Raw genomic sequence first — 26,524 nt, forward strand, 5'->3', positions numbered from 1 at the left:
TTCAAAAAGAATTCTATCCAAAAAAGTCAGGGTAAGAAAAGTTCTAGTCTTCAAATACAGAAATGACATCTGGCTAACATCTCACAAATAGTCTCCCCCATGTGTTCACTAAAATACCTAGAAGGAGAGGGGGAACAAAAGAAAATAAAACATCACAGTAACAATAAGAATGAAGATGAATAGACAAGCCAATGGACGAGCCTGGAGAGATTCTCTAGTAAATACAAAGTGAATGGAATAGATTGATTAAAAGTATCTATAGGGATCTACCTGAAAGCAAATATAAATTAGTTTCAGGACGGGGTAAAAATGGGAGTTCATAACCCACTTGAATCAAAATATGAAATATGATATATCAAGAACTATGTAATGTTTTGCACAACCAACAATAAAAATTATAAAAAAAATTAGTTTCAGGAATTAAAATAAGAGATAGAAAAACACCTTCTATCTCAAGTGACAGATTCTGTGTCCAAGACTACTGAAATATTTGTAGCTGGATTCTTCCATGACGATACTCTATTTCTGGGAAACATCTATTGGTGTTTTATACACATCCATTTAAAACCAGCAATTCCCAGAAAACACCTGGATTGAAGTAAAGGATGAATGATATTGGTGTACTGGATACAGGGAGCTACAATCTCCACAGCTAAAGAAATAAAGATAGGTACAAAAATACAAAAAATATGAATATTGATTTTTATTTATTTCAGCTCAAAATATAATGAGAACTATAAAATTTACATTCATCCAGAAAATCAAGGACATAAAATATAGGGGTATAACATCAGTAAAACAATTTCAATAGGTGGTATTTTTCTGGAAATTTGGAATTTCACTGGCAACTGACCAATGTATTTTAATAGTTGTGGATCTTTAAGAGAATATGACCCTTTTTCAAGTCAGTCTGGGGCAGAGACAGGATATTCCATACCCAAAATACATAGGGCATTAATGTCCCTAGAAAAGAACACACACAGTAGGAGCTCTCCAAGAATTTGCTAAATAAATAAAAGAACACCAGATAAAATCTACCTCATTCTAGATTGATTGATAAGGGAGAAACATACCATATGAAGTTTGAGAGATACTCTAGAACCAGGGAAAGAGAACAACATTCTAGAGACACTGAAGAAAAACCTAGCATCCAATTAATCTAATATAAAGACCAAAAAATAAAATAAAATAGCAAGAAAAGTGTGAGGCACCTGAACAAAAGAAATGAAATGGGGGTAAAGACTGGGGAATTAGACTAAAAAAAAGAATTAGTTTAAAAGAGCAGGGGCAGGGTGAGGGTGAAGGTACTAAGATAAAAAAGGGATTATAAAAGCAAAAATACAGAGCTGAATAAAAACCCATTATAATGAAATTAGCAATGTGCACAAATACAAATTAATGTCATAAACTAGTTTAAAAATATACTCAGGACAAACAATTAAAAATGAGAAAGCAAACTAGAAATGAGAAGAAATGACAAAAGAGATAAAAATATTACTAAGAAAAAGTAGAAAATAAACATTTGAAATAAACAACTAAGATGTATAATTTTTACTGGAAAATTAAAATTTTTTAGTTTCTTATTGAATCCTAGAATGAACCTTGAGTATCATGATGATAATTTTCAATTGTAAGGACAAAGAGAAAGAGCCTTAACTTTTCAACAGAAAAAAATTACTCTCTAGTGAAAATCAGGATGGCACCATGCACTACACAAAAGATACCATAGATATTAGACCTACATATGAAACCTAAACTATATAACATCCAGAACAAAACATAGGAGGCAATTTTTGTGATTCCAGGACAGATCATAAAATATTTCTTAGATATGATATCCAAAATCATGCTCTTTAAGAGAAACAAGTAAATAATTGGGTTATATCAAAATTAAGACCATGCTTTTGAATGACACTATTAAAAGAATTAAAAGACAAGTCACAGATTGTGAAAAATATTTTCCCATAACATATTTAATAAAGGACTTGCATTCATAAGATATTTTTAAAGCTCTCAAAGCTCAACAATAAGAAATTAACTCAGTAAAATAAAGATACTGAATATAGGACTCAGTAAAGCAATAGAGAGATCTGGACCAAAGACAAAGACCTGCAATTCACTCAGTATGTGGTACTTACTGGCACTAGAGGCCTTAGTGAGATCACTAAAGGAGAGGATACAAATGGAGAAGAAAGGTTGTTCAAGGATGGAACTGGGGAACTCTTAAAATACAGAATCCCAGTAGCAAAAGACGCAACAAGAGAGACTGATATAGAACAGTTAATTCAGTAGAAAAATCATCAAATGCTTCTGGTGTTATAAAATCACAGGGAAGAAAGTGTTTCAGTAAGAATAAAATTAACTCAAAGTAAACCAATCTGACATAAAATCATAGGAGTAAAAATTCTGAATAAACTTTGAACAATGTTAAAAATAATGCATTGTGATCAATTATGATTTATCCCAGAATGTAAATTTTGTTAACCATTTAAAAACCTTTCAGTGCATTTCGATAGAACTGTATTTACAATTAATCTTCTGACTTATGAAAAGTACACAATTCCTTTTCTAAACAATAAAATTTCTAATCAAGGTGACCTTATAAAGATGTTTTTGTTCACTTGCTGGTCCTAGAAATTGTTTAGTTCTTGAGTTTGTTGGCTTTCCTTTCAGCTTCTTTCTTCATAGCTCCTTAATTCTTTTTTTCCCATTTTAAAGTAAATATCATTATTCATTCCTGAAGATATTCTTCGCTAACCTTTCAGACAAAATGAACAAGCTACAGTTCTCACTGGCAATATCTAAAACTAAATTTAGCATTATACTATTCAGCTATACTTTAAAATTCTTACACAAGATTGATTTAACCCAGCAAGCCCTTTCAACCCAAACTCAAAATTCAAGCTCCTAGGTATACTGGAAGGTTGTCTGCTATTAACACAACTTCATCTAAATTTTGCAGTTGGCAATGCTCCATTAAAAGGAAAAACCTTATCAAAATAAAGTCCTTCCCTTCTTGAATAAGCACAAAATTGTTCAGTATTCTATTTAAGTCTTCTATTAAGATTAATGCCTTGTAAATAAATGTATAAAAACACTGTCATTATAACTTTGCAGCTTTAATATCTTCAAGGTGTACCTATTTGAAGATTAATTCCTGTTCCTACTAATATTATAAATGTTGGTTTATAACAACAAATGAGCAACCAAAGATAAATAAAGGAGATTTAAAAGTGCCTTGTAGGAGAGGTCCTCCAATCTGTTTAAAAACATAACTCATTTAAAAATATAACTCTAGGGGTAAATAATCTGTTTTTCCACTGTAATAGAAAATTATAAATACTATACATATTAAGCAAGAAGTTATGTTTTTAAAAAGCTGTATGTCAGTTTGTTGGGAAAAACAACACCACAAAACCTTTTCACAAATTTCCTCATTTTAAACAAAACTAAAGATAATGTCAGGCAAAGAAGGGGTGCGCTAATCTCTACATGAATAAATAATTTATAGAATAGCTTTCAATAATCAGATGGTAAACATTTGCTGAACAGCACCAATATTCAGAATTGGCTTCAAATAAAAATACCACTGAAGAACATTCTAAATTACTTCAGAAAGTATTGAGAATTCTATGTGCAAACTAAATTGTAGTTTTATAAACAATTATATATAAAAGTATAATTACATGTTTTAAAAAACTAAATGTAAATATGTATGTATGCGTAGATATACATAAACACACACACACTCATTTCAGAAACAGACACACACACACTTACTCTGGTTATCTGAATGCCACTGAATAGTCAAGTTCTGCTGGCTACAGGAATTCACATAGGACTATTCTCCCCACATATGTGCCTTACTTGACACCACATAAAAACTTGATAGAGTTATACATTCTACAGTAATGCAAATATGTATTTATCAAAGGAAACCATATAAAAATGTTCACAGCAGCATTATTAATAATATCCCCAAACTACAAACATTCCCAGATGAATAGTGACATTAAGTAAATAAACTACAATGATATGAAATAATACAGATTAATCTCACAAACTTAAATGCTGAGGAGACGAAGCCAGGCACAAAAAAGTACATTCTGTGCAAGTCCTTACATATAAAAACAGAAATCTGGTTAGTTTGTGTGGGGCAGGTACTGGTTAGGGGGCTGTGGGGAATCTTTCATAATGGTGGTAATATTCAATTTCCCAGTTTAGGAGCTGGTTACAAAATGTGTTCAGTTTGTTGGGTTTTGGATATCTATCTTGCATGCCAATGAGAAAATTATAAAAACTATGGGACTATAATGCACCAATAAGAAAAAGAAAGAAAATACCCTATAGGAGTACATGAATAACACCCTCAATAAGGTTATGTTCATAATATACAAAACCTAGGAAAGAGGTATTATAGTCTATGTCAGATACATGATGAACAGAAGACATGTGCAGGTCATGGAGAAAAGGGCTTACTGAAGGGTCATTAATAAGATTTAAGATGAACTGAGTGTCCTAAAAGCCATGATTTGAGAGAAACAAGAATCACAATCTGGAGCAACAGTTAAGATTTCAAGGGACAGAAATTGGCAATTCCAAAAACTTTACAGTACACTTTGTCTCTTGCTCAATTACATCCTTACTAAGTTGACCACAGGTGTGGTTTACCCTCCATTTGTTACACACCTCTCAGTTTCTCATAGCAACTGTTTTCATGCCACACAATGAGTATAGTTCTGGGATAACTGAACATGGGGAAAATTAGGAAGCATATGGAAAGCCAAATACGTGGCACTCCCACACAGCATTCTTTGGAGGGAAAGAACATCCCAGTTTAGACACTGTCAAGTGCCCTCAAAAGTTGTGCTAGACAAAACTTGACAGGTGTGTACAGTGACTATCACAGTGACGTCATGGCTTATGCAGCACTTTATACCCAGTACCAACCAAGTTCCTAGAGCAAGATATTTGGTGGGAATAATTAATAAATTAATTTGATAAAAATCAAATAAAACACAGACATTGAATAATGACAGAAGTATACACAAACGGTGTACTCAAGAGTTTACATTCTTCATGTAAAAGTACATGGTATGTCCACAAGTATAGAAATTTTAAAATTTTCATCTTAAATTTTGCTTAAAACTTTAAACCTAGAATGTAACTTTTTAATCTTCAAGTTACATATACTATTAGTCAAAATACTGACACACATTTAATATAATGGGAAAGAATTAACTTGGGATATTAAGTAACATAAATTTGTTGTGAATTATTTTTGCTTCAAAGAAAGGATATAGCTGTAACATGGCACAAAAGATCCAAACAAATGGAAAGGAATATCATGTTCTTAGATAAAAGGATTCAACATTATAAGGTGTAAACACTTCCTCTGTTGAACTATGAATGTTCAGAAACATTAGTTACTAATTTTTTTTTTTTTTACAAAATAAGGTAATTACAAAGCTCAAATAGAAAAATACAAATGAAACAAAAGGAAAATTCTGAAAAAGAACGGAGTGTTTACTGTGGCTGGATAAGATGTCCTACTAGTCTGTAAATACTATTTTTCAACTGCAGTCATTAAAGAATATATCACTGGTAGATGTATATGGAAACCTCTATATATGGAGAACAGTATATGAAAAGCAGAAAGTACAGAAATAACTGTAATAATAAAGGTATTATAGTGACACTACAGTGAGGGAAAGGTTAAGATTATTAAATAAAGGTAACTGTAATAACTGTAAAGGTAACTATAATAACTGTAAAAGTTGAGGTAACTTAATGGTTGAGGTAACTGTCTAACCATTTAACAAAAGCCAAAACCTAACTGGATCCATACCTCAGAACCTTCAATAGATATATCGCAAATGAATCAGATTTAAATGTAAAAATCAGACCATTTATGTAGTAGAAGGAAAATGGAAGAATTTTCACCAGGTGTTTTCCGAAGGAAGCTCATTAAATAAATCATGCTACAACAAATACAAAAAGCATAAAATAAGGAATACGTTGTCTTCACATGAAACTGGCTTCAAGATACACTGATAAGTAAAAAGAAAAAAATTATATTTTTTTATATTTATATATTTGTGAAAATTAGCTTAACATAAGTTTCAGGATTATAAAGTAACTGTGAGAAAATTTAATATAAAGACTAAAAAAGTAAATTATTGGAATATCCAGAATTCATAACACAGTTGTCTCATTTAATAAAACTGCATGATTAGTGTGTACTAACAGTATCAAGAGGCATCTGGCCAGAGGTTATGGCCCAGATTTGAATTTGTTTTATCTGTTTTCAAAAATGTAGGAAAATTTTTATTTATAGTGTATACATTTACACAAGAGAGAGATTGTGGTGGGGGAGAGAGCAAGCGAGTACAAATACAATGAAAACAAAGTATTTTTGGTTCCAACAGGGTTATTTGTAACCATATCATCTAAGGACCACTGTGTGGTAATGAAATTACTACTACTTATTTTCAATACTATATGAAAAACAGAAAACTTTTCTATGCTATTTTAGGGTAAAATATATTTGTAATGTTTACTTTCTGACAATGCAAGAAATTAAAATAGATCAGCATAAATTGCTGACAAGTCATCTTTGTATTTTAGTGCAAAGGAAGAATTTGAAAAAGTTATCAAACAGATGTTTTTGAAAGCTTCTTTGAATACTTTAAAACAGACAATTTATAAAGAGATACAAATAGGAAAAGAACTCCAACTATTCCTATTTGCCAATGACATGATTCTATATTTAGAAGATCTTAAAAATTCCTCTAGAAAACTTCTAGAACTAATAAATGAATTCAGCAAAGTAGCAGGATATAAAATTAAAGTAAATCTATTGCTTTCCTATACATCAGTGATAAATCAACTAAAAGAGAAATTTAAAAAACTATTCCATTAACAATATCCTCAAAAAATAAAATACCTGGAATCAATTTAACAAAAGAGGTGAAAGACCTCTACAATTAAAACTACAGAAATCTAAAGAAAGAAACTGAAGAAGACTTTAGAAGAGAGAAAGACTTCCCATGTTCTTAGGCATGGGTAGGCAGAAATAATATTGTCAAAATAGCCAAACTACTAAAAGCCTTATACTGATTTAATGCAATTCCTATTAAGGTTCCATTCCATTCTTCATAGAAATAGAAAAAGCATTCATGAAATTCATTTGGAAAAATAAGAGGCCCACAATAGTCAAAGCAATCCTCAGTGAGAAAAGTTAAGCACGAAGCATCACAATACTAGACATTAAATTATACAACAGAGCTATGGAAACAAAAACAGACATTAATTGGCCAAAACAGACATTAAGACCAATGGAACACAACAGAAGACACAGAGACAAACCCACATAAACACAGTTATCTCATCCTAGACAAAGGCACCAAAAACATACATTAGAGGAAAGATAACCTCTTCAACAAATGGTGCTGGGAAAACTGGAAATCCATATGTAATAGAATGAAACTTAATCCCTATCCCTCACTCTGAACAAAACTCAACTCAAAGTAGGCCCAAGACCTAGTCATGATACCAGAAACTCTGCATCTAGAAGAGGAAAAAGTAGGCATAAGTCTCCATCATGTCAGCTTAGGAACCAACTTCCTCAACAAGACTCATGGGGCACGAGAATCACTAAATGGGATGGTATCAAACTAAAATGCTTCTTTACAGCAAAGGAAACAAAATTGTAAAGAGAGAGCCTACAGAATGGGAGAAAATCTTTGTCACCTGTTCCTCAGATAGAGGATTAATCTCTAGGGTATATAAAGAACACAAAAAACTTCATGCCTTGAAATAATCCAATCAATAAATGGGCAAAGAAGCTGAACAGACACTTCACATTAGAAATATGAGTGATCAACAAATATATTTTAAAATGTTCAACATCTGTAGCAATTAGAGAAATGTAAATTGAAACTACACTTAGATTTCATCTCACTCCAGTCAGAATGGCAATTACCAAGAAAAAAAAAACATAAAAAAGTGCATATGCTCAGGCCCTAAAGGATGTAGTGAAATTAGTACAGATGAGCATCCTTCCAGGCTAATTGTACTGGAAATTCCACAAGCAAGTAAAAAAACCAGAGACCCAGAATACTTAAAGCAATCCTTAGAAAGATGAGTGAAGCAGGTGGCATCATATATCAGACCTTAAACTATACTATAGAGCCAAAGTAACAAAAACAGCATAGTATTGTCACCAAAACATACTGGTAGACCAATGGTACAGAATAGAGGACACAGAGACTAACCCAAAAAATTACAATTATCTTATATTAGACAAAGGTGTCAAAAACATGCACTGGAGAAAAGATAGCCTCTTCAACAAACGATGCTGGGAAAATTGGAAATCCATATGCAACAGAATGAAATTAAATCCCAATCTCTCACCATGCACAAAACTCAACTCAAAGTGGATCAAGAACTTAGGAATAAAACCAGAGACCCTGTGTCTAATAGAAGAAAAAGTGGGCCCTAATCTCCATCATGTGGGATTAGGCCCCAACTTCCTTAATAAGACTCTGATGGTGCAAGAATTAAAATCAAGAATCAATAAATGGGATGGATTCAAACTACAAAGTTTCTTCTCACCAAAAGAAACAATCTGTGGGGTGAATAGAGAGCCTACATCTTGGGAGCAAATCTTTACCCCTCATGCATCAGATAGAGCACTATTCTCTAGGGTATATAAAAAACTCAAAAAGCTAAGCACTAAAAAAACCCAATAACCCAATCAATAAATGGGCCAAGGTCCTGAACAGACCTTGGTGTGGTTTGAATAATCTTCAGCAACCTTTCAAAACTACACAAATAAAGATACAATTTAAATCAAATGGTGTGATTGTTATCAAAACACAGCATTAAGAAAAATACCTTATTGCTCTCTGCAGTCAGATTGCTACCTCTAATGTCCTCTGTGTGGACATTCTGGAGCTGGCACTTGTACTGGGAACAAATTAAGTTTGTTTGTCTATCACCATTTCCATTACTTTGGCATAGACATACTAATTTCCTTTCAATAAATTATAACTCTTTTGAAATTCCATTTTTTGGAGGTTAACTACCCACTCAATAGGCATGTGACTCTGAATTGATTAACCAAATTCTCCTGGAACTTCCAATCTTGATTGGGTTAGTGCAGAATGGTACAAAGTGGTAGGAGAACATTTATAACCGTGGTGGTAAGTGATTAAAGTGTTGATTATTCCCAGGGCCTCTGAGTCTCCTTAAGTCTTGACTTTTTTTCAGTATTACTGTCAATTTTGTGTTATGTTACCTAATATCTAATACATTCATTTTCTGTTTAGAGTTGGTTTCTGTGTGTAACCAAACTGATTATTGATTCAGAGGTGATCCCTAGAACACATCGACAAGTTCAGTCTATTTGAATTGCAATCCCTTTCCCAGAAGTTCTGATCTTCATTTTCCTGCTCTATTTAAAAGTGCATTTTGTAATTTACTTAGCAGGGTTTATTGTTTATTGACCCTCACTAGAGTGTAAGCTCTAAGTGGCATGGGTTCTTTATTTAAATCTTTTTCTTCGACTCGAATTTACCAAATGCATACGGCAATTCCCGGAACATAGAAAGTGCTCAAGAAATATTTGCACATTTAATTAATAAAGTTTTAGGCCACTATCTTTTGAATCTCTTGACTGTATGGAACAATAATTAGTGCTCAGTTCACTGTAAAACCTTGGCATGTTTTTGCTGTAGATGGTTTTGGGTGACATCACTTTGTGGGTTGGAAGAAAATGTAATTACATGGAAGACAGCAATCAGCTGCTCTCTAGCTCTAAGGAAATGAATGAAACTCTGACTCATATGGTTAAAGTTCTATATGATCTTCCAGGTCTTGATATGTATCAAAGCCCTTTTTACTCTCTAAAGAAAAACTAGAAAATATCATTGATGTAATAACATAAAAGCAGATTTTACTTAAAGACTAAAAATAATACATTCTTTTTAATAGAAAATATAAAATTTAAAAAATAAAACAATAAATGTTGGCAAGGATGCAGGGGGAAAGCAGTCACACACTGCTGGTGGGACTGCAAATTGGGGCAACTCTGAAAAGCAGTATTAGATTCCTCAGAAAACTGGGAATAGAACTACAATTTGATCCAGTTAACCCACTCCTTGGCATATACTCAAAAGGCTTAAAATCAGCATACTACAATGATACAGCCATATCAATGTTTATAGCAGCTCAATTTACAATAGCTAAACAATGGAACCAAACCAGGTGCCCTTCAACAGATGAATGGATAACGAAAATGTGGTACATATATACAATGGAATATTACTCAGTCATAAGAAAAATAAAATTATGGTATTTGGTGGTAAATGAATAGAACTGGAGATTATCTTAATAAGTGAAATAACCCAACCCGCCAAATCCAAAAGCCAAATGTTCTCTCTGACATGCAGATGCTGACTCACAAAAGGCAGGGTGGAGAGAGGAGTGGAGGTTCCCCATATTGAACAAGGAGAAGTTATAGCAATGGGAGGACAGAAAGGGAAATGGGAATGGGAAAGACAATAGGAATGAATCAGACATAACATTCCTTCATTCACATATGAATATGACCAGTGTAACTCCATATCATGTACAACCACAAAAACAGAAGTTATACTCTATATATGTATGTCAAAATACATTCTACTGTCATGTATAGCTAAAAAGAATAAATGAATAAATAACTAAATAATTTATACAATATCAAATAATGCTTAAAAATCAAATTTGGTAAATACAGGAATACCTTTAAAAAGGAATAAGTTAAACATATACTATATATTGTGGACCATAACTACAGCCTTGTGCATATTAATATATTTTTGAATATCTTTTTTTACTTTTTAGTTATAGATGGACACAATTTCTTAATTTTGTTTATTTATTTTTATGTGGTGCTTAAGATTGAACCCAGTGCTTCACAAATGTCAGACAAGCACTCTGCCACTGAGCTACAACCCCAGCCCATATTGACAGATTTTTTTAACTCCTCCAAAAAAGAAACAATAATTTTGAAGTGGTAGTCCTTCAAAGAGTTATATTAAATTATTTTGTTATATGTAGTCATTTTTCATGTATTAGAGTATACTGATACCCATATACTTTATGTACTTATCTTCAAAAAATGAACACATATAATTCATTCCATTTATACTTAAAGTTGTAGATAACTTTTAATTACTAGAAGGTTTTTAAATTATTTTCTACAGTAAAAATGAAATAGAATACAAAAATTATTAGGATGTTTGCAGAAGAAAAAATTAAAAGAGAAGCAACTTTAAACTAGTTTCATTTCTTAGGAACAACAACTGGCAGGTTAATTTTCAGGAGTTAGCATTTTAAATGAAAAATGCTGACTACAATCCAGTGTCTCTCTTGAATAATGATAAGTTCTGAAATATTACCTGAGACCTAAATCAAAGACTGAGCTGGCAGTTTCAATTACTTGGAGAGAGTGTATCAACTACATCATATTCTCAGAGAACAACACCTAACCTTTTTCAGTCTTTGACATGAGTCAGAAAAAAAGTTACCCAACTTTTCTAGTAATATCTTACTCACATTGCTTAACATCTTAATTCATAAGAATAACTCCACATGGTCACATAATTCTACTATTAATTCTATGAGATAATCAAAGGACTTGTGACTTGAAAGTCATTAGAAAAGAAGAAAAGTACTCTATGGCAGAAGCCTATCTGACAGAGAGCTCAGAAATTAAAAAAAAAAAAAAAAAGGTTTTTTTGTTTGTTTATGTTATTGAATGAATTCAGCCAAGTGGCAGGATATAAAATCAACATGCGTAAATCAAAGGCATTCCTGTATATCAGCAACAAATCTTCTGAAATGGAAATGAGGACAACCACCCCATTCACGATATCTTAAAAAAAAATAAAATACTTGGGAATCAACCTAACAAAAGAGGTGAAAGATTTATACAATGAAAACTACAGAACCCTAAAGAGAGAAATAGAAGAAGATCTTAGAAGATGGAAAAATATACCCTGTTCATGGATAGGCAGAACTAACATTATCAAAACGGCGATATTACCAAAAGTTCTCTATAGGTTTAATGCAATGCCAATCAAAATCCCAACGGCATTTCTTGTAGAAATAGACAAAGCAATCATGAAATTCATATGGAAAAATAAAAGACCCAGAATAGCAAAAGCAATTCTAAGCAGGAAGTGCGAATCAGGAGGTATAGCAATACCAGATTTCAAACTGTACTACAGAGCAATAGTAACAAAAACAGCATGGTACTGGTACCAAAACAGGCAGGCGGACCAATGGTACAGAATAGAGGACACAGAAACCAATCCACAAAATTACAACTATCTTATATTCGATAAAGGAGCTAAAAGCATGCAATGGAGGAAGGATAGCATCTTCAACAAATGGTGCTGGGAAAACTGGAAATCCATATGCAACAAAATGAAACTGAATCCCTTTCTCTCTCCATGCACAAAAGTTAACTCAAAATGGATCAAGGAGCTTGATATCAAATCAGAGACTCTGCGTCTGATAGAAGAAAAAGTTGGCTCCGATCTACATATTGTGGGGTCGGGCTCCAAATTCCTTAATAGGACACCCATAGCACAAGAGTTAAAAACAAGAATCAACAAATGGGACTTACTCAAACTAAAAAGTTTTTTCTCAGCAAGAGAAACAATAAGAGAGGTAAATAGGGAGCCTACATCATGGGAACAAATTTTTACTCCTCACACTTCAGATTGAGCCCTAATATCCAGAGTATACAAAAAACTCAAAAAATTCAACAATAAGATAACAAATAACCCAATCAACAAATGGACCAAGAACCTGAACAGACACTTCTCAGAGGAGGACATACAATCAATCAATAAGTACATGAAAAAATTCTCACCACCTCTAGCAGTCAGAGAAATGCAAATCAAAACCACCCTAAGATATCATCTCACTCCAGTACGATTGGCAGTCATTATGAAGTCAAACAACAACAAGTGCTGGCGAGGATGTGGGGAAAGGGGTACACTTGTATATTGCTGGTGAGACTGCAAATTGGTGCGGCCAATTTGGAAAGTAGTATGGAGATTCCTTGGAAAGCTGGGAATGGAACCACCATTTGACCCAGCTATTCCCCTTCTTGGACTATTCCCTAAAGACCTTAAAAGAGCGTACTACAGGGATACTGCTATATCAATGTTCATAGCAGGACAATTCACAATAGCTAAACTGTGGAACCAACCTAGATGCCCTTCAATAGATGAATGGATAAAAAAAAAATGTGGCATTTATATACAATGGAGTAGTACTCAGCACTAAAAAATGACAAAATCATGGCATTTTCAGGGAAATGGATGGCACTAGAGCAGATTATGCTAAGTGAAGCTAGCCAATCCCTAAAAAACAAATGCCAAATGTCTTCTTTGATATAAGGAGAGCAACTAAGAACAGAGCAGGGAGGAAGAGCATGAGAAGAAGATTAACATTAAACAGGGATGAGAGGTGGGAGGGAAAGGAAAAGAGAAGGAAAATTGCATGGAAATGGAAGGAGACCTTCATCATTATACAAAATTACATATAAGAGGAAGTAAAGGGAAAGGGGAAAAAAAAACAAGGGAGAGAAATGAAGTACAGTAGATGGGGTAGAAAGAGAAGATGGGACGGGAGGGGAGGGGAGGGGGGATAGTAGAGGATAGGAAAGACAGCAGAATACAACAGACACTAGTATGTAAAAACGTGGATGTGTAACCGATGTGATTCTGCAATCTGTATACGGGGGAGGGGGGGGAATGGGAGTTCATAACCCACTTGAATCAAATGTATTGAATATGATATGTCAAGAGCTTTGTAATGTTTTGAACAACCAATAAAAAAAAGAAAGAAAAAAATATAAAATAAAATAAAAGGTTTTTTGTTTGTTTATGTTTTTTGGTGCTGGGGATTGAACCCAGGGCCTTGTGCTTGTGAGACAAGCACTCTACCAACTGAGCCATATCCCCAGGCCCCTCTGATGCTTTCGTCCTGATTACTCGTGCTGTACTGGATGCTGTACTGTTGCAATCATGCACACACAGTGAAAACGAAGATACCACCCGCTTAGGGGATGGCAGAAAGAAACCTACTGAACAATTTTACTTAAAATTCTAAAACAGTTTCCTTGAACTCCAAGATGCAGTATTCTGATAAAGACCTTGAGAGTTAAGAGTATTAGTTCTGTCATTACTCAGTTACAGTTAGATAATAAAAGTTTTTTGAGTTCATGTTTAATGCATATTATCATTTCCTTTTGATTTCATCTAATTCACACTTGATATGAGCAAACAATAAATCTTTGTGTAGATAAAAAATTGGCATCCTGTGATTTCATAATACATAAACTCTTTTAAGATGTTCTATTCAGCAGCTGAGCCAATATATTTTACTAACAAACAATCTGAGAGGGAATGGTTCTGCAGTCTTCCCAGGGAGAATTTGATATAAAGTTTATTTGATGCTGAGTGTTCTTTTTCGACTTTCTGTAAGGTATTTCTATTTGGAGGTTTGAGAAAGCAAGAAAAATGGAATTAGCTAATTCTCTAGGAGTTAGCCAGATATACTGAGCTTGAGCTTAAGAAATTTGTGTTCTTAAATCACTTTATTGGGTCAGATGCCATGTTGACCTTCATCCAATTAAAATTCTTATTGTTGTGGACTCTAATTGCCAAATTTCTTAAATAACTTTCCAACTAGACTATGTGGTCTTCTGAGAAAGGACCATACATTGCCTGACACATGGTAGAAACTCAGTATTTACTGAATGAATCAGTGTTTTCAGCTAAAGACTTCAAGATAAAATCTAGTCATAGTTAGGAAAATAATGGAGAAGACATAATCTAAATCTTCAATGAACTTTTACATATTATATCTTAAGACAAAAACCTTTCCTAAACAATGCCTGTACAGAAATATATTTTGAAATATGACGACTGGAACATCTCATTACCCAAATTTCTCAACAAAATCTACAGAGGGATTTCTAAATGTCTTAAGATTTTAATCTCATTTTTTAAAAAATCTGTTTCCATTTAAGAGAAAGAAAACATCTGAAACCACTAGGTTCTATTTTCTTACATTCCTATCACTTAAAAACAGCTGAACTGATTTTTCTTTTTTTAAAAAAAAATACTGACTAGTAATAAAATTCTGAAAATAGAAATTCATGATGGAAAACCAATGCAAACTATTCATAGCAATGCTCTTATAAAATATGATTCTTAGGTTCTAATTACTTAATTTGGCTTATAGTTGAGTATGAAGGTATATATTTTTAAATTAAATCTGTTGTGATTTTTACTCACTTCAAAGCTTCTTCAAATTTATGAATTTTCTTTTGAGCATCTTCTTTTTCTTTATCAAGTTCATTCTGCAAGTCATGAACCTGCCATGAAAAGAATATGTGAAATTTATTAAAAGACCAGTATACTCAAAAGAGAAATACAAATAATGAAACAGTAATTTCAAATCCACTTGTAGTATAAAATCAGATTTAGACACTTTAAGATAGAAATTTAGTCAGCCATAATAATTTACCATGGAATGATTTCTATACTATACTTCAAATATCAATTTTCTATTAAAAGCTAATGATTGCCTGAATCCACCTACATGTAGACTCTCTTAAAATTGACATGTAAGAAACTCAAAAAGGCACATTTATTTTTTACAATTATACTTTAGCCCAAAGAAAACACTATCATGAGATGCAAGAAAATACAATAAGTAATACACCCATCCTCCTCAAGAATAAGGGATGTGATGAGCAGTCTTCTGCCCGCCTGCTGGGTGTGATTCCTATGCCTGCTTACTGAGTTTGGAAGGATATGTCCCCCTCCCCCATTACCTCTTTCCTGAATGTAGCATCCTTTAAGTAGGTAGGATGGCAACATCAATAACAAGAGCTAAATGAAGATTTCTATTCACAAAAAGCTCTTCACAGACAATGTAGATAAGTGTACCTAATGTGAACACTACAGGGATCTTAAAATATGAAAAAGAAACACTAGTACAGCTCAACAGAAAGGCAGGAATAAAATGCAGCCTCAGTTCCACTCACATAGCACCAAGGATGCAGAGCCTTGATGACAGTAAGAAAGCTCTTATGTTAGGGGGATGAGAATACCTGCTATGGATCTGCAACCGTGGTGGGACTCAAAACATAACTGGGGGTCAGTGAGATGAGAGAGCAGTGACATGAGCAATGGCAATGAGCATACACATGCAATAAGCTGTATAAAATGCTGAAGCAATGCTGGCCAAAAATAGTTACTTCTGTCAGTTTGGATGGGGACCTGTTTAACCCTAAATGACGTGGCCTTTGCCTTATTATTTTCATTATTGTGGAACTCAGGATTGAACTCTGGAGTTCTCACATGTCAGGCCAGCACTCTACCACTGAGCTGCATACCCAGTCCTTTTTATTTTTGACACAGGGTCTCACTAAGTTGCTGAGGCTGGCCCCAAACATGAAATCCTCCTGCCTCAGCCTCCCCATAGCAGGGGTTACAGGCATGTGCTACTATGCTAGGTTTTTTTTGTTTGTTGTTGTTGTTTTAAGAGAGAGAGAGAGAGTGAATTTTTTAATATTTATTTTTTTTAGTTTTCGGCGGACACAACATCTTTGTTTGTATGTGGTGCTGAGGATCAAACCTGGGCCGCACGCATGCCAGGCGAGCGCGCTAACGCTTGAGCCACATCCCCAGCCCCTATGCTAGGTTTTCCTGTTCCTTTTATAATTCTCTTTAATTTTTCCAGTTGGAATTTTAGTAAGGTAAATAAATTGATAAAATTAACAATCTCCTTTAAAACCAAAAGGAATAAGGATAGAGGAGGCAACATTATATAATATCAAAAACCTTCTACTGGCTGCTCTGATGGTAATTGCTAAAACAAAAAAATACTGAGTAGAAGAGACAAATGCAGGGTGGTAGAAAGTGTGAATGAACAGGAGAATCAGGAGACAAGCGCCCCTCCGCCCCCTCTCTTAAAAAGTAAATTTAAAATATCTCATGAAGGCTATTTTTATTCTCAAAAAAGAAAAATCAACTTGCCTTGCAGATCTTCATCACTACATTTATTCTATTTTTACATGGGGAAAAAAAAACGAATTCTGTTGTTCAAAATTTTACCAGGTTGAAGACTTAAATTATTGTCTTACTTCCTTTGGATCCCTACCATGTACTACAGTGCTTGGCACACAGTAAGCATGTTTAACCAGAAAACAAACATTACTAAAGTCACAGGAGCACTAGTCTCAACACAAATCTAGTCTTTTGAAGGTCTAGAATCAAATATTAATATTAAAACTCCAAATTGGAACTCAGCAATGACCTAATTTGAAGATTCTGGGAACATACATTTTTGTAGCACTACAATCCTTTCTTGAAATAAAATCTTGCATAAATTCTCTGGCTTAGACTTTCGGCACTATGCTGATTGAAGGTAGAATACAATGTTAGCTCTGATTTGTTACATATGGTTTTATTATGTTGAAGTACATTCCTCCTACACTTAAACTGTTTATCATGAAAGAATGCTGAATTTTGTCAAATGCTTTTTCTGCATCTATTGAGATGATCAGGAAATTCAGTCCTTCATTCTATTACTGTGATCTATCATATTTATTGATTTGCCTATGTTGAACAAATCTTCCATCCTAGAGATAAGGTCTACTGGATCGTGGTGTCTGATCCTTTTAAGGTGCTATTGAATTTAGTGTGCAAGTATGTTGTTGAGGATTTTAGCATTTATGTTCATCAGAAACACTGACCTGTAATTTCTTTTTTCTTGTACTGTTCTTAGTGACAGATAGTTTTTAATTTCACCAACTAATGCAATAAAGATTTAACAATAAAATATTCAGCAAGTAAACATTAACTTCTATGCATTTTCTAAATAAAATAGCTTAGCACATGTTTATTTCTCTCTCCTAGTCATTTTCTTTTCTATAATCTGAGATTGTTCATCCAGGTGGATGTTTTAAATTTTGAAATTTCACATCCCTTCTCTTTCAAGAATCTTTTCTGATATTTACATTATTTCACATCATGAAATATACATTTAAATGCATCTCTTTTGATAATTTTGGCATTCACCACTATTCCATTTTCCTTAATACATTTTTTTTACTTTCCTTATCAAATTATAGATTTTTAATTCTTTTTTCACTATAACACTTTTATTTTTAATGTTTTATTAATGCATTATACCATACATTCATAACAGTGAGGTTCACTGTGATATATTCAAAGATGCACATAATATAACTTACTTCAATTAATTCCCTAGAGCTTCCTTTTCCCTTCCCTACTCCTTACCCCTTTTCCCCTTCCGGTATTCCTCCTTTTTTTTTTTTTTTTAAAGAGAGAGAGAGAAGAGAGAATTTTTTTTTTTAATACTTATTATTTAGTTCTCAGCGGACACAACATCTCTGTTTGCATGTGGTGCTGAGGATCGAACCCGGGCCGCACCCATGCCAGGCAAGCGCGCTACCGCCTGAGCCACATCCCCAGCCCTGGTCTTCCTCCTTTTTAATTCATGTATATGTATATTTTTCTTTAGAGCATCATAATTATACATAAAAGTAGAACGCATTGTGATATACTTATACATGCATGCAGTACATTTTAGTCGATTTTATTCCTTTATTCTTCCCCTTTTCTTTCCCATCTCCCTCCCCCCTTGATTCCCTTTGTCTATTCAATCAATTTCCCTTCTATTTTCATAAGATTACCCCTTTTAAAAATTTTTTTTTCCCTTCTAACTCCTACATAAGAGAAAAAACATCATTTGACCTTAACTTTCTGAGTCTGGTTTATTTCACTTAACATGATATTCTCCACTTTCATCCCCAGTATCACCGCACACAAAAACACGTATACATTCAAGTACATTTTGTTTTTGAGTTTTCGCTTATGCTTAGTTTGATGGCTCATTCAATAATTTTCTCAAAAATAACATCCTAGTGATATGTCTTCTGAGGCTCTGTACATACAATTATGTCATTCTGTTGCCTTCACACGTGTAAGATTCTTAGGTCATATTTTGACCTAAAGCCTTAGAATGATGCTACTCTATTATTTTATGATATTTAAATTTGCAACTAAAGAGACTAAAATCATATAAGTTTTGGTCTCCCCTTCCCGAGTCTGGACATCTGAGATCATTCTCTCTGTACTGTAATTCAAATTTTTTCAGTCTTCCATTGATTTTTATTTGCTAAAGGGTGAATCTTGTCAATTTACATACATAGACATTCTGAAAAGTTTTCTCATGTCTTACTTATGATTGTGTTTTTTTTTTGAACTTTCCTTCAATTGTAGTATACTAGTTTTCTATTTCCTGACTTAGTATCTATCATCTTTCCCATATTTTTTGATTCTTTGCCCTTTTCCTTTATAATCCGAAAGATAATTGTTTTTCCTTCATACCGCTGATTTAGTTCTTTATAATCTGTGCTACCCAGTGAAGTGACCATGTGAATTTTAAATCTGCTACTATGCCTTTCTGTCTTACTTCCAGTCCTTTCTATGACAGTACCCTCCATTTTCATGTCATTTCTTTCGTTCCCTATTATATCTGTTTCTCTTGCATGGCCATCATATCTGCTTGTACTCTATGATGAGTTCTTAATATTTCTTTTGGACTAAAACATTTTTAGAAGGAACTCTTTTCTCTGAATCTTCGCTATTTAAGTTCTTATTCCTTTACCATATTTTCCAACAGACCCCATTTTGACTTTTCTCCTGGAATCACCCCTGAATAGTATTCCCCACTCAGCTCTCAGAGCTACACTACAATTCAATGCCCAAGACAATTCCCAAGAGGGTTGTGACTAGGTTATCCAGAGATGTTTTTTCCTCATGCCACAGCTATCCTCTCTGATTCACTGAAATACCATCTGTGGAAAACCAACAGGGAACTGATACCAGAATTTCTGACAAGTCAATCATACTCTACACATTGGGTCTGTACCTCAAGGTACCATGCTACCTGTAGTTTCCCTCTATTTCCTGCTCAGGTTTTTTTTTTTTTTTTTTTTTTGGCTGGGGGTTGGGGAGCACAGACTTTTCTGCATGAAAGCATAACTAAGAATTATCTCTTTAGGAGAAAAATTCAAAATATTAACCATTTCTTAGAAAAATCTATCCAAAATTATGCAGTATGAGTAGAGGATCTAAAATCAAATTGTATAGATTTGTAACCTTACTTTTTCCACAACTTAACATTCTCTGTCTTGGGCTGAAGTCGTGTCTCAGTGATAAGCACTTGCCTGACATACATGAGGCCCTGGGTTCAATCCTCAGCACCACATATAAATAAATAAAAATCCATTGACAACTAAAAAAAAAAAATGTTTAAAAAAAATTCTCTGTCTTGGGTACTACCTCTTAAAATGGGGGTAATAACACTAAGTATATCAAAGACTTGTAGTAAGTTAATTAATTACTCCATGTAATTAATGTTCTTAGAGTGATATTCGGAAAACTTTTTAAAAGCTCAATAAACATGAAAAATTATTATTATCTTCTCAGAATAAATAGTCCACATACATTTTTTTTGATAATTTCAGGTCATTAAGAAGATCCAAACTCACAATGTGCTACAATACAATAATTTCCTTGGACTCAGCCCTTTCAGAAAATAGCCCTGAATTGCTAAGCATTCTTGAGTTCTTATACAAGTGCTTTTTTTATCACTCTATTCAATCTTAACCTCTGTCAAATTTTCTGCTGCCACCTCTTGATGCTAGATGGTCTCCTAACACAAGCACCTTGATTTAATTTACTGCCTCTAAATCTATGAGAACCATTTCTAAAGGAAGAATGAACTATCTGGGAAGATGAGGGACTTCCCTCTGAGTGAAATATGGATGTGCTCATGTGCATACTTTTGAGCAGGGGGGTTCCTTAAAGCTTGAAGCTGTTTCTCATTTATTTTTATGTCCCTAGCGTCCAGCATACCTGGCCCACACTAGAATATTCAATAAATGCTTTTCTGGTTCATTTTTTCATAATACAGTATTTTTGTAGTGTATGATTAAGGTCTGTTTGAGGTGTTATTTTTAAGTTTTAACTTATATTCAGATAGTTGTGGGAATGAAAAAAACATCTGGTTATTTAGAAATCACTACATGTTGATCTCAGTAAGAAAGATTTCAGATTAATGTTCTAATTGGATTAAAGAATTATTTATTTTTACATGAAAGAAAGTTAAAGAATAAGCAACTTATAGATAAAGTTATTACCCAATCTCCTTTTAAATTTTTATTTATTTATTTATTTTTGAAATGGAGTCTCACTATATTTCCTAATGGCAGAGGGAAATAAGACAATGTTTTGTTTCTAATCTTTGCCCCAATATATACGATAAGTAAAATGCATTTAAAAGTGATAATGATAAGAATTCAAACCAGATAGTGAAGGATACATTACATATTCTCAAATGTGTCTACCTGCTATAAATGATTATTTTAGGTAGCCATAAGCACATGCGTATATAGATAGACAGATAGTTTATTCCTTTACATCCTAAGAATTTAGAAATCAAGAAAGAAGTACCTATATAAAGGAGCAGGGGACTACTATATTCAGGAATAGATCTACTGTGCAAAGCATCATGGCATGGTAAAGAGCTCAGAATTGTTCCTGCCTCAAAAATAGACCAGCTGAACAGGTCCACCATGTCTCTTGGCTGCTCTAACCTCTGCTTCCCAATACAAAAAATAGGGAGAGTGTGTTGCAAGACTGCTCTAAATCTTTTCACTATCTAATTTCATTTTTTAACACTTTAGGAAAGGCACATAGCTTCTTAAAGAAAATCCCATCAGTAATAGTTGAAAAATAATTATATAATAAACACATAAAGCTATCAAAAATTATTTTAAACAAAATTAAAAGAATTATATACAAATATTAAGTTTAGATAATCATATTTAAGTGATTTTAAACTCCATTAAAATTCATATCTCATTTGTTAGTTATATCAGAATAATTTTAAGTATACAACTCAATTTTAGCACATTTTAGAATATGCATGCTTAGCATCTGCCTCATGAATTTCTTTAGGTAAACAGCACCATCTTTACTCCCTGGTGCCTGTTCAGAAAACAAGCAACAGGCTATTTGTAGGAGGCAGGTGTTTCCTTGCTAGTAAGATCATTTAGTCTAACCATTTCCTGATTTAGCAGATTAGGACACTTCATCAAACAATGACATTTAGTTTTACTACCTATTATTTGTTTGATGTTCAAAGCTCTTAAGAGCAGGCAACAGCCACCAGAGATCAATAAAAACCATTAGATAATATGTGTGTGCTTAAATTAGGGACAGCATTTGATGCTGTTTCTTTTACCTCAAACAAATTGGAATGGTATGGTCCCATCCTGCTGCTTTTGTACTGGCATGAGGAAATAACTTAGGATGGCATTTCCTCCTCTTGAACAGATATTTAGAACTAAATTTTATGCCCAATGTTATTGAATGTGCACACCTGTAACACTGTCTCACAAACAAAAGCCCTATACAATCCATTTAGCTATAAAGTTACACAGTCCAGGGCTACGTGAGATTTATGTCAGCTGTTTGAGCAGTCCAAAGGGATATTCCCCAGGGGGGTACAAGACATCAAATCTTCAAGGCTTGAGATCACAGCAGGTTTAATAAAGAAAGAAGAACAAATGTCAATTTAAAAGGGGAATATTATGGAATTAATTGTAAAATAAAAAGTGACATGATGAGCAACATTTTCTTCCAATACAAATAATTTTAGGAAAATATGCAATAGTTATTTTATTTTTAGGATTGCTCTGATTTTAAACAAGTTTAACATACATTGAAAATAATACATTTTAACAAATTACTTTCTATTAAAATGCTAGGTAAACTGATTGCTCATGGAAAAGGAAAAGCTACAGTTATTATGCCTAATAAAGAAAATTTAGGTCTGCTCCCTAAATTTTGGAATGAAATAGAACATAAATGGTTGGAAGGTTACTGGATAAGGATGAATTGAACTCCCATATTTGCTATCTTGTGTATATTCATCAGGTAAAGGGACTGGCCTCAGAAATTTTAGTCGACTTAGTGGCTAAATATTCCAGAAAAGATAATGAGAGAAAAAAAGACTGCCGTTTTAGGTCTAGCTCTGCATTTAACAGTCCTCAGCAGAACAGTCCTCAGCGAGAAGTTCAGGAAAGGAATATATTCTTTCACAATAGTGTGTGCCTTTCTCTTGACACCAGCCCATCCATTTCACAGATACACATATAACCACCTCTCAGGAGGAGACTAACCATAAAGCGTAATGGAGCAAGAGGCTAGAAAGATGCTCTGTTTTTGTTTGTTTGTTTTTAAGAATTTCTTTTTTCTTTTTTTTAGTTGCAGATGGACACAGGACACAATACCTTTATTTTGATTATTTATTTTTTTATGTGGTGCTGAGGACCGAACCCAGTGCCTCATGCATGCTAGGTAAACACTCTACCACTGAGCCACAACCAGACCCAGAAAGATGCTCTTTAATGGAAGGAAAGTCAGAAATCTGCCCAAAGAATGAACAATGAACTAAAAAGTATACCCAGAGGATCCAGATGCTTTATACTGTAGGAAGCAAGGCTTATGATGAAACATGTTCTTCTTTTGGTAAGCAAAATATTTATGAAGCCACATTGCTTGACAATAGAAACTGAAAATCTTCTTTATTTCAATAAAAGCATTACTTCCCTTTCCTGTTGAGCTATCAATTTTGTAGATATAAAATATACCTAAGAACTTGCACTGAGTTGTGTTAAAATTGCAGCAGTAAGAAAATCTATTATTAATTTTAAAAAGCACAGACACAGGTCAGTATGTGTCAGTAAAAATACATTTCTTAAAAACAGAAACATTTTTCTTCTTCTACATTAAGCTGTTGGAGGGCAGGGTCTATGCCTAATGTATCCACAACCTCATCTTATTATCTAATATGATACTTTGACCAGTGTAAACAGTTAATGGCTAGGTACTGGGTAACTGATTATATGGATAAGTAAGAGGTGGTAACATAAAATGTTTTAAGAATTTTTATGTAAACCACGTTTAATTTAAATTTGTATAAATTTTAATTAATGGAAGGATTAACTTCTTTCTCCTTTTCCATTATAGGTAAATTTTACAAGTGTATTAATTTGTCAGAACAGCAAATAATTATAAAAGCAGCACAAAACCTTGTATTTCAAATACCCTTCCACTGATAGCAAACAATTTCAGAACATAAGTGTCATAGTCACAAATCCATAAAACACTGTATTTTATTGCCAAAGATGTTAATATACCCTTAGTTATTACTGATAACAAGGCTACTAACATATATCAGTAGAAATACACACTATTCTAAATAATAAGAAACGACTAAAAATTTTTAAGTAGTAGTCACTTCTTTCATTGTTTTATGTCCTTTGGTTAAATATTCAATGCTCTCATTGAACATATAATAACATAACATAAAATAACTCCCATTGTATCATACTTTTAAGCTGGTAGAAATAAAATACAATTTAAAAGTATTATTATGAAAGATAATAAATTAAACATGCAAGCAGTGTTTTAATGTTGACGTAAATAATAATGGACCTGAAGAAGCTATTTATAAAAATAAAAAATAACGAAAAAATATTGACCACTGTGTGGTTGAAATCAACTTGGAAACAAATTATTCTTTAAGGGTTAAAATGTATGGCATTATAAAACCCAGACCCCATTAAATACCTCATCTGCCATTTTCAATGTTTTATAACTTCCCACAAAACTTATTACCTTATTCTCATAGGTGTGTTTTAATTGGCTTTTCTCCACTTGAAACTTATTTTCTTGGTCCTGTGAATAATAAATGTTTATTTTTATTATATTTAAAATTGCTATTAGAGTCAATATAATAAGCAAATCCAATGAAATTAATGAATCTATTAGATGTCAAGCTTCAGAGTTTTGACAATTATTAGGAGAGCCCTACCTGCCCAATTTTCTAGGCTACAAGTTGAAAGTATATGAGTACCTCCATATTACAGGACCAAAGGCCTTAGCTGTCTGAAGATGTTAACTGTGCTCAAAAGTGCCTACTTTGCAGTAAAGTGTAAGAGGAACTTTTCAACCCTTAGGATTAGGAGGTTAAGAATGGCCAATTGAGTCAATATGAAAATAACAAATTTGAAGTTATACTGTACACTAATCTTTGGTACTTTTTGGCAATGAGAGAAAGGAAAAATCCAAAAGGTAAAAGAAAAAGAAAGAGGAGGACAAGGGAGATTATGAAAATTCGTAGATAATTTAAAAGAGAAAAATTATTCTGAAATAACATACTTAGATAAGGTTTATTTTTTAAAACTAACCTCAAAAGAGAGATCATTCAAATTAAAAATATTGTTCTTTATTCTGTACATGTTATTAGTATCCCAATTCTTCAATTTAAGTAAATAAAATAAAATTTAAATTATGCAATGCAATAAAAGAATCAGAAAGGGCTATTTGCTATATGATTTGTTTCTTTAATTGACTCTCATCTTAAAACATAAATCAAGGAAAGGAAAGGAGAGTTTGGGCCATTGTTCTGGGTAAAAACCCAAGTCTCACCTTTAGTTGCTGCTGTCTTTGAAGTTCTGATTCCTGTAACTGCTGTTTTAATTGACAGATGTTCTGTTCTAATTCTTTAATCATATCAGATGCCTGAAGGATTTTAAGAATAAAAACTCAAATATTGATTTTTGCACCATATTATAAATTCTGATTCAAAAAATATATTCGTACCCCCTGAAAATTCAATCAAAATTTAAATTATCTAGAAATATAAATAAAAACTATTTTTAATGAACGGAAAATTAATTTTTTAAAAGTAAAAATATAAATTAAGTACCAGGTAGTATTTAATGTTACAAATGTAATACTGACATAAAAAATAGGTTTACAGAAAACTTCAAAAAATTTTAACTATAAAACTATGGGGCTAGGGCTGGGGTTGTGGCTCAGTGGTAGAGTGCTCGCCTAGCATGTGCGCGGCTCTGGGTTTGATCCTCAGCACCACATAAAATAAATAAATAAAATAAAGGTATTGTGTCCAACCACAACTAAAAAAAATAAATAAATATTTTTTTAAAAACAACTACGGGGCTGTTGTTGTGGCTCAGTGGTAGAGCACTTGCCTCGCATGTGTGGGAATTGGGTTTGATTCTCATCACTACGTATAAATAAATGAATAAAATAAAGGTCTGTCAACATCAAAAATAATATTTCTTAAAAAATTTAACTAAAAAACTAAAGCAGAGTCAAAATTTCAAAACAATAATAATATATATCATTACTCAACAAAATACATTAAAAAAACGACTTCTCAGAACTTATGGGTTTCCTCCTTTTAAAACTTTCATACTAACAAGGGTTAACTTACAGAAGAATGTAATTTATAAACATTTATGTTGTATACTCTATCA

General features: G+C 33.0%; 1 protein-coding gene across 3 annotated transcripts in view; it reads right to left on the reverse strand.

Annotated features, from left to right (window-relative positions):
• The window catches only part of Cep112 (centrosomal protein 112), a 472,932-nt gene that overhangs the window by 307,888 nt on the left and 138,520 nt on the right, over window positions 1-26,524 (reverse strand). For all 3 annotated transcript variants that reach the window (XM_076869863.1, XM_076869862.1, XM_076869864.1), the window contains 3 exons: window positions 25,671-25,763; window positions 24,858-24,917; window positions 15,366-15,445 (listed from right to left, as the gene is read on the reverse strand). In XM_076869863.1, the coding sequence (XP_076725978.1) occupies window positions 15,366-15,445; window positions 24,858-24,917; window positions 25,671-25,763 (233 nt within the window). The remainder of the gene's footprint in view (window positions 1-15,365; window positions 15,446-24,857; window positions 24,918-25,670; window positions 25,764-26,524) is intronic.

This window comes from Callospermophilus lateralis, chromosome 11 (assembly GCF_048772815.1).
Source record: "Callospermophilus lateralis isolate mCalLat2 chromosome 11, mCalLat2.hap1, whole genome shotgun sequence".
Taxonomy (NCBI): domain Eukaryota; kingdom Metazoa; phylum Chordata; class Mammalia; order Rodentia; family Sciuridae; genus Callospermophilus; species Callospermophilus lateralis.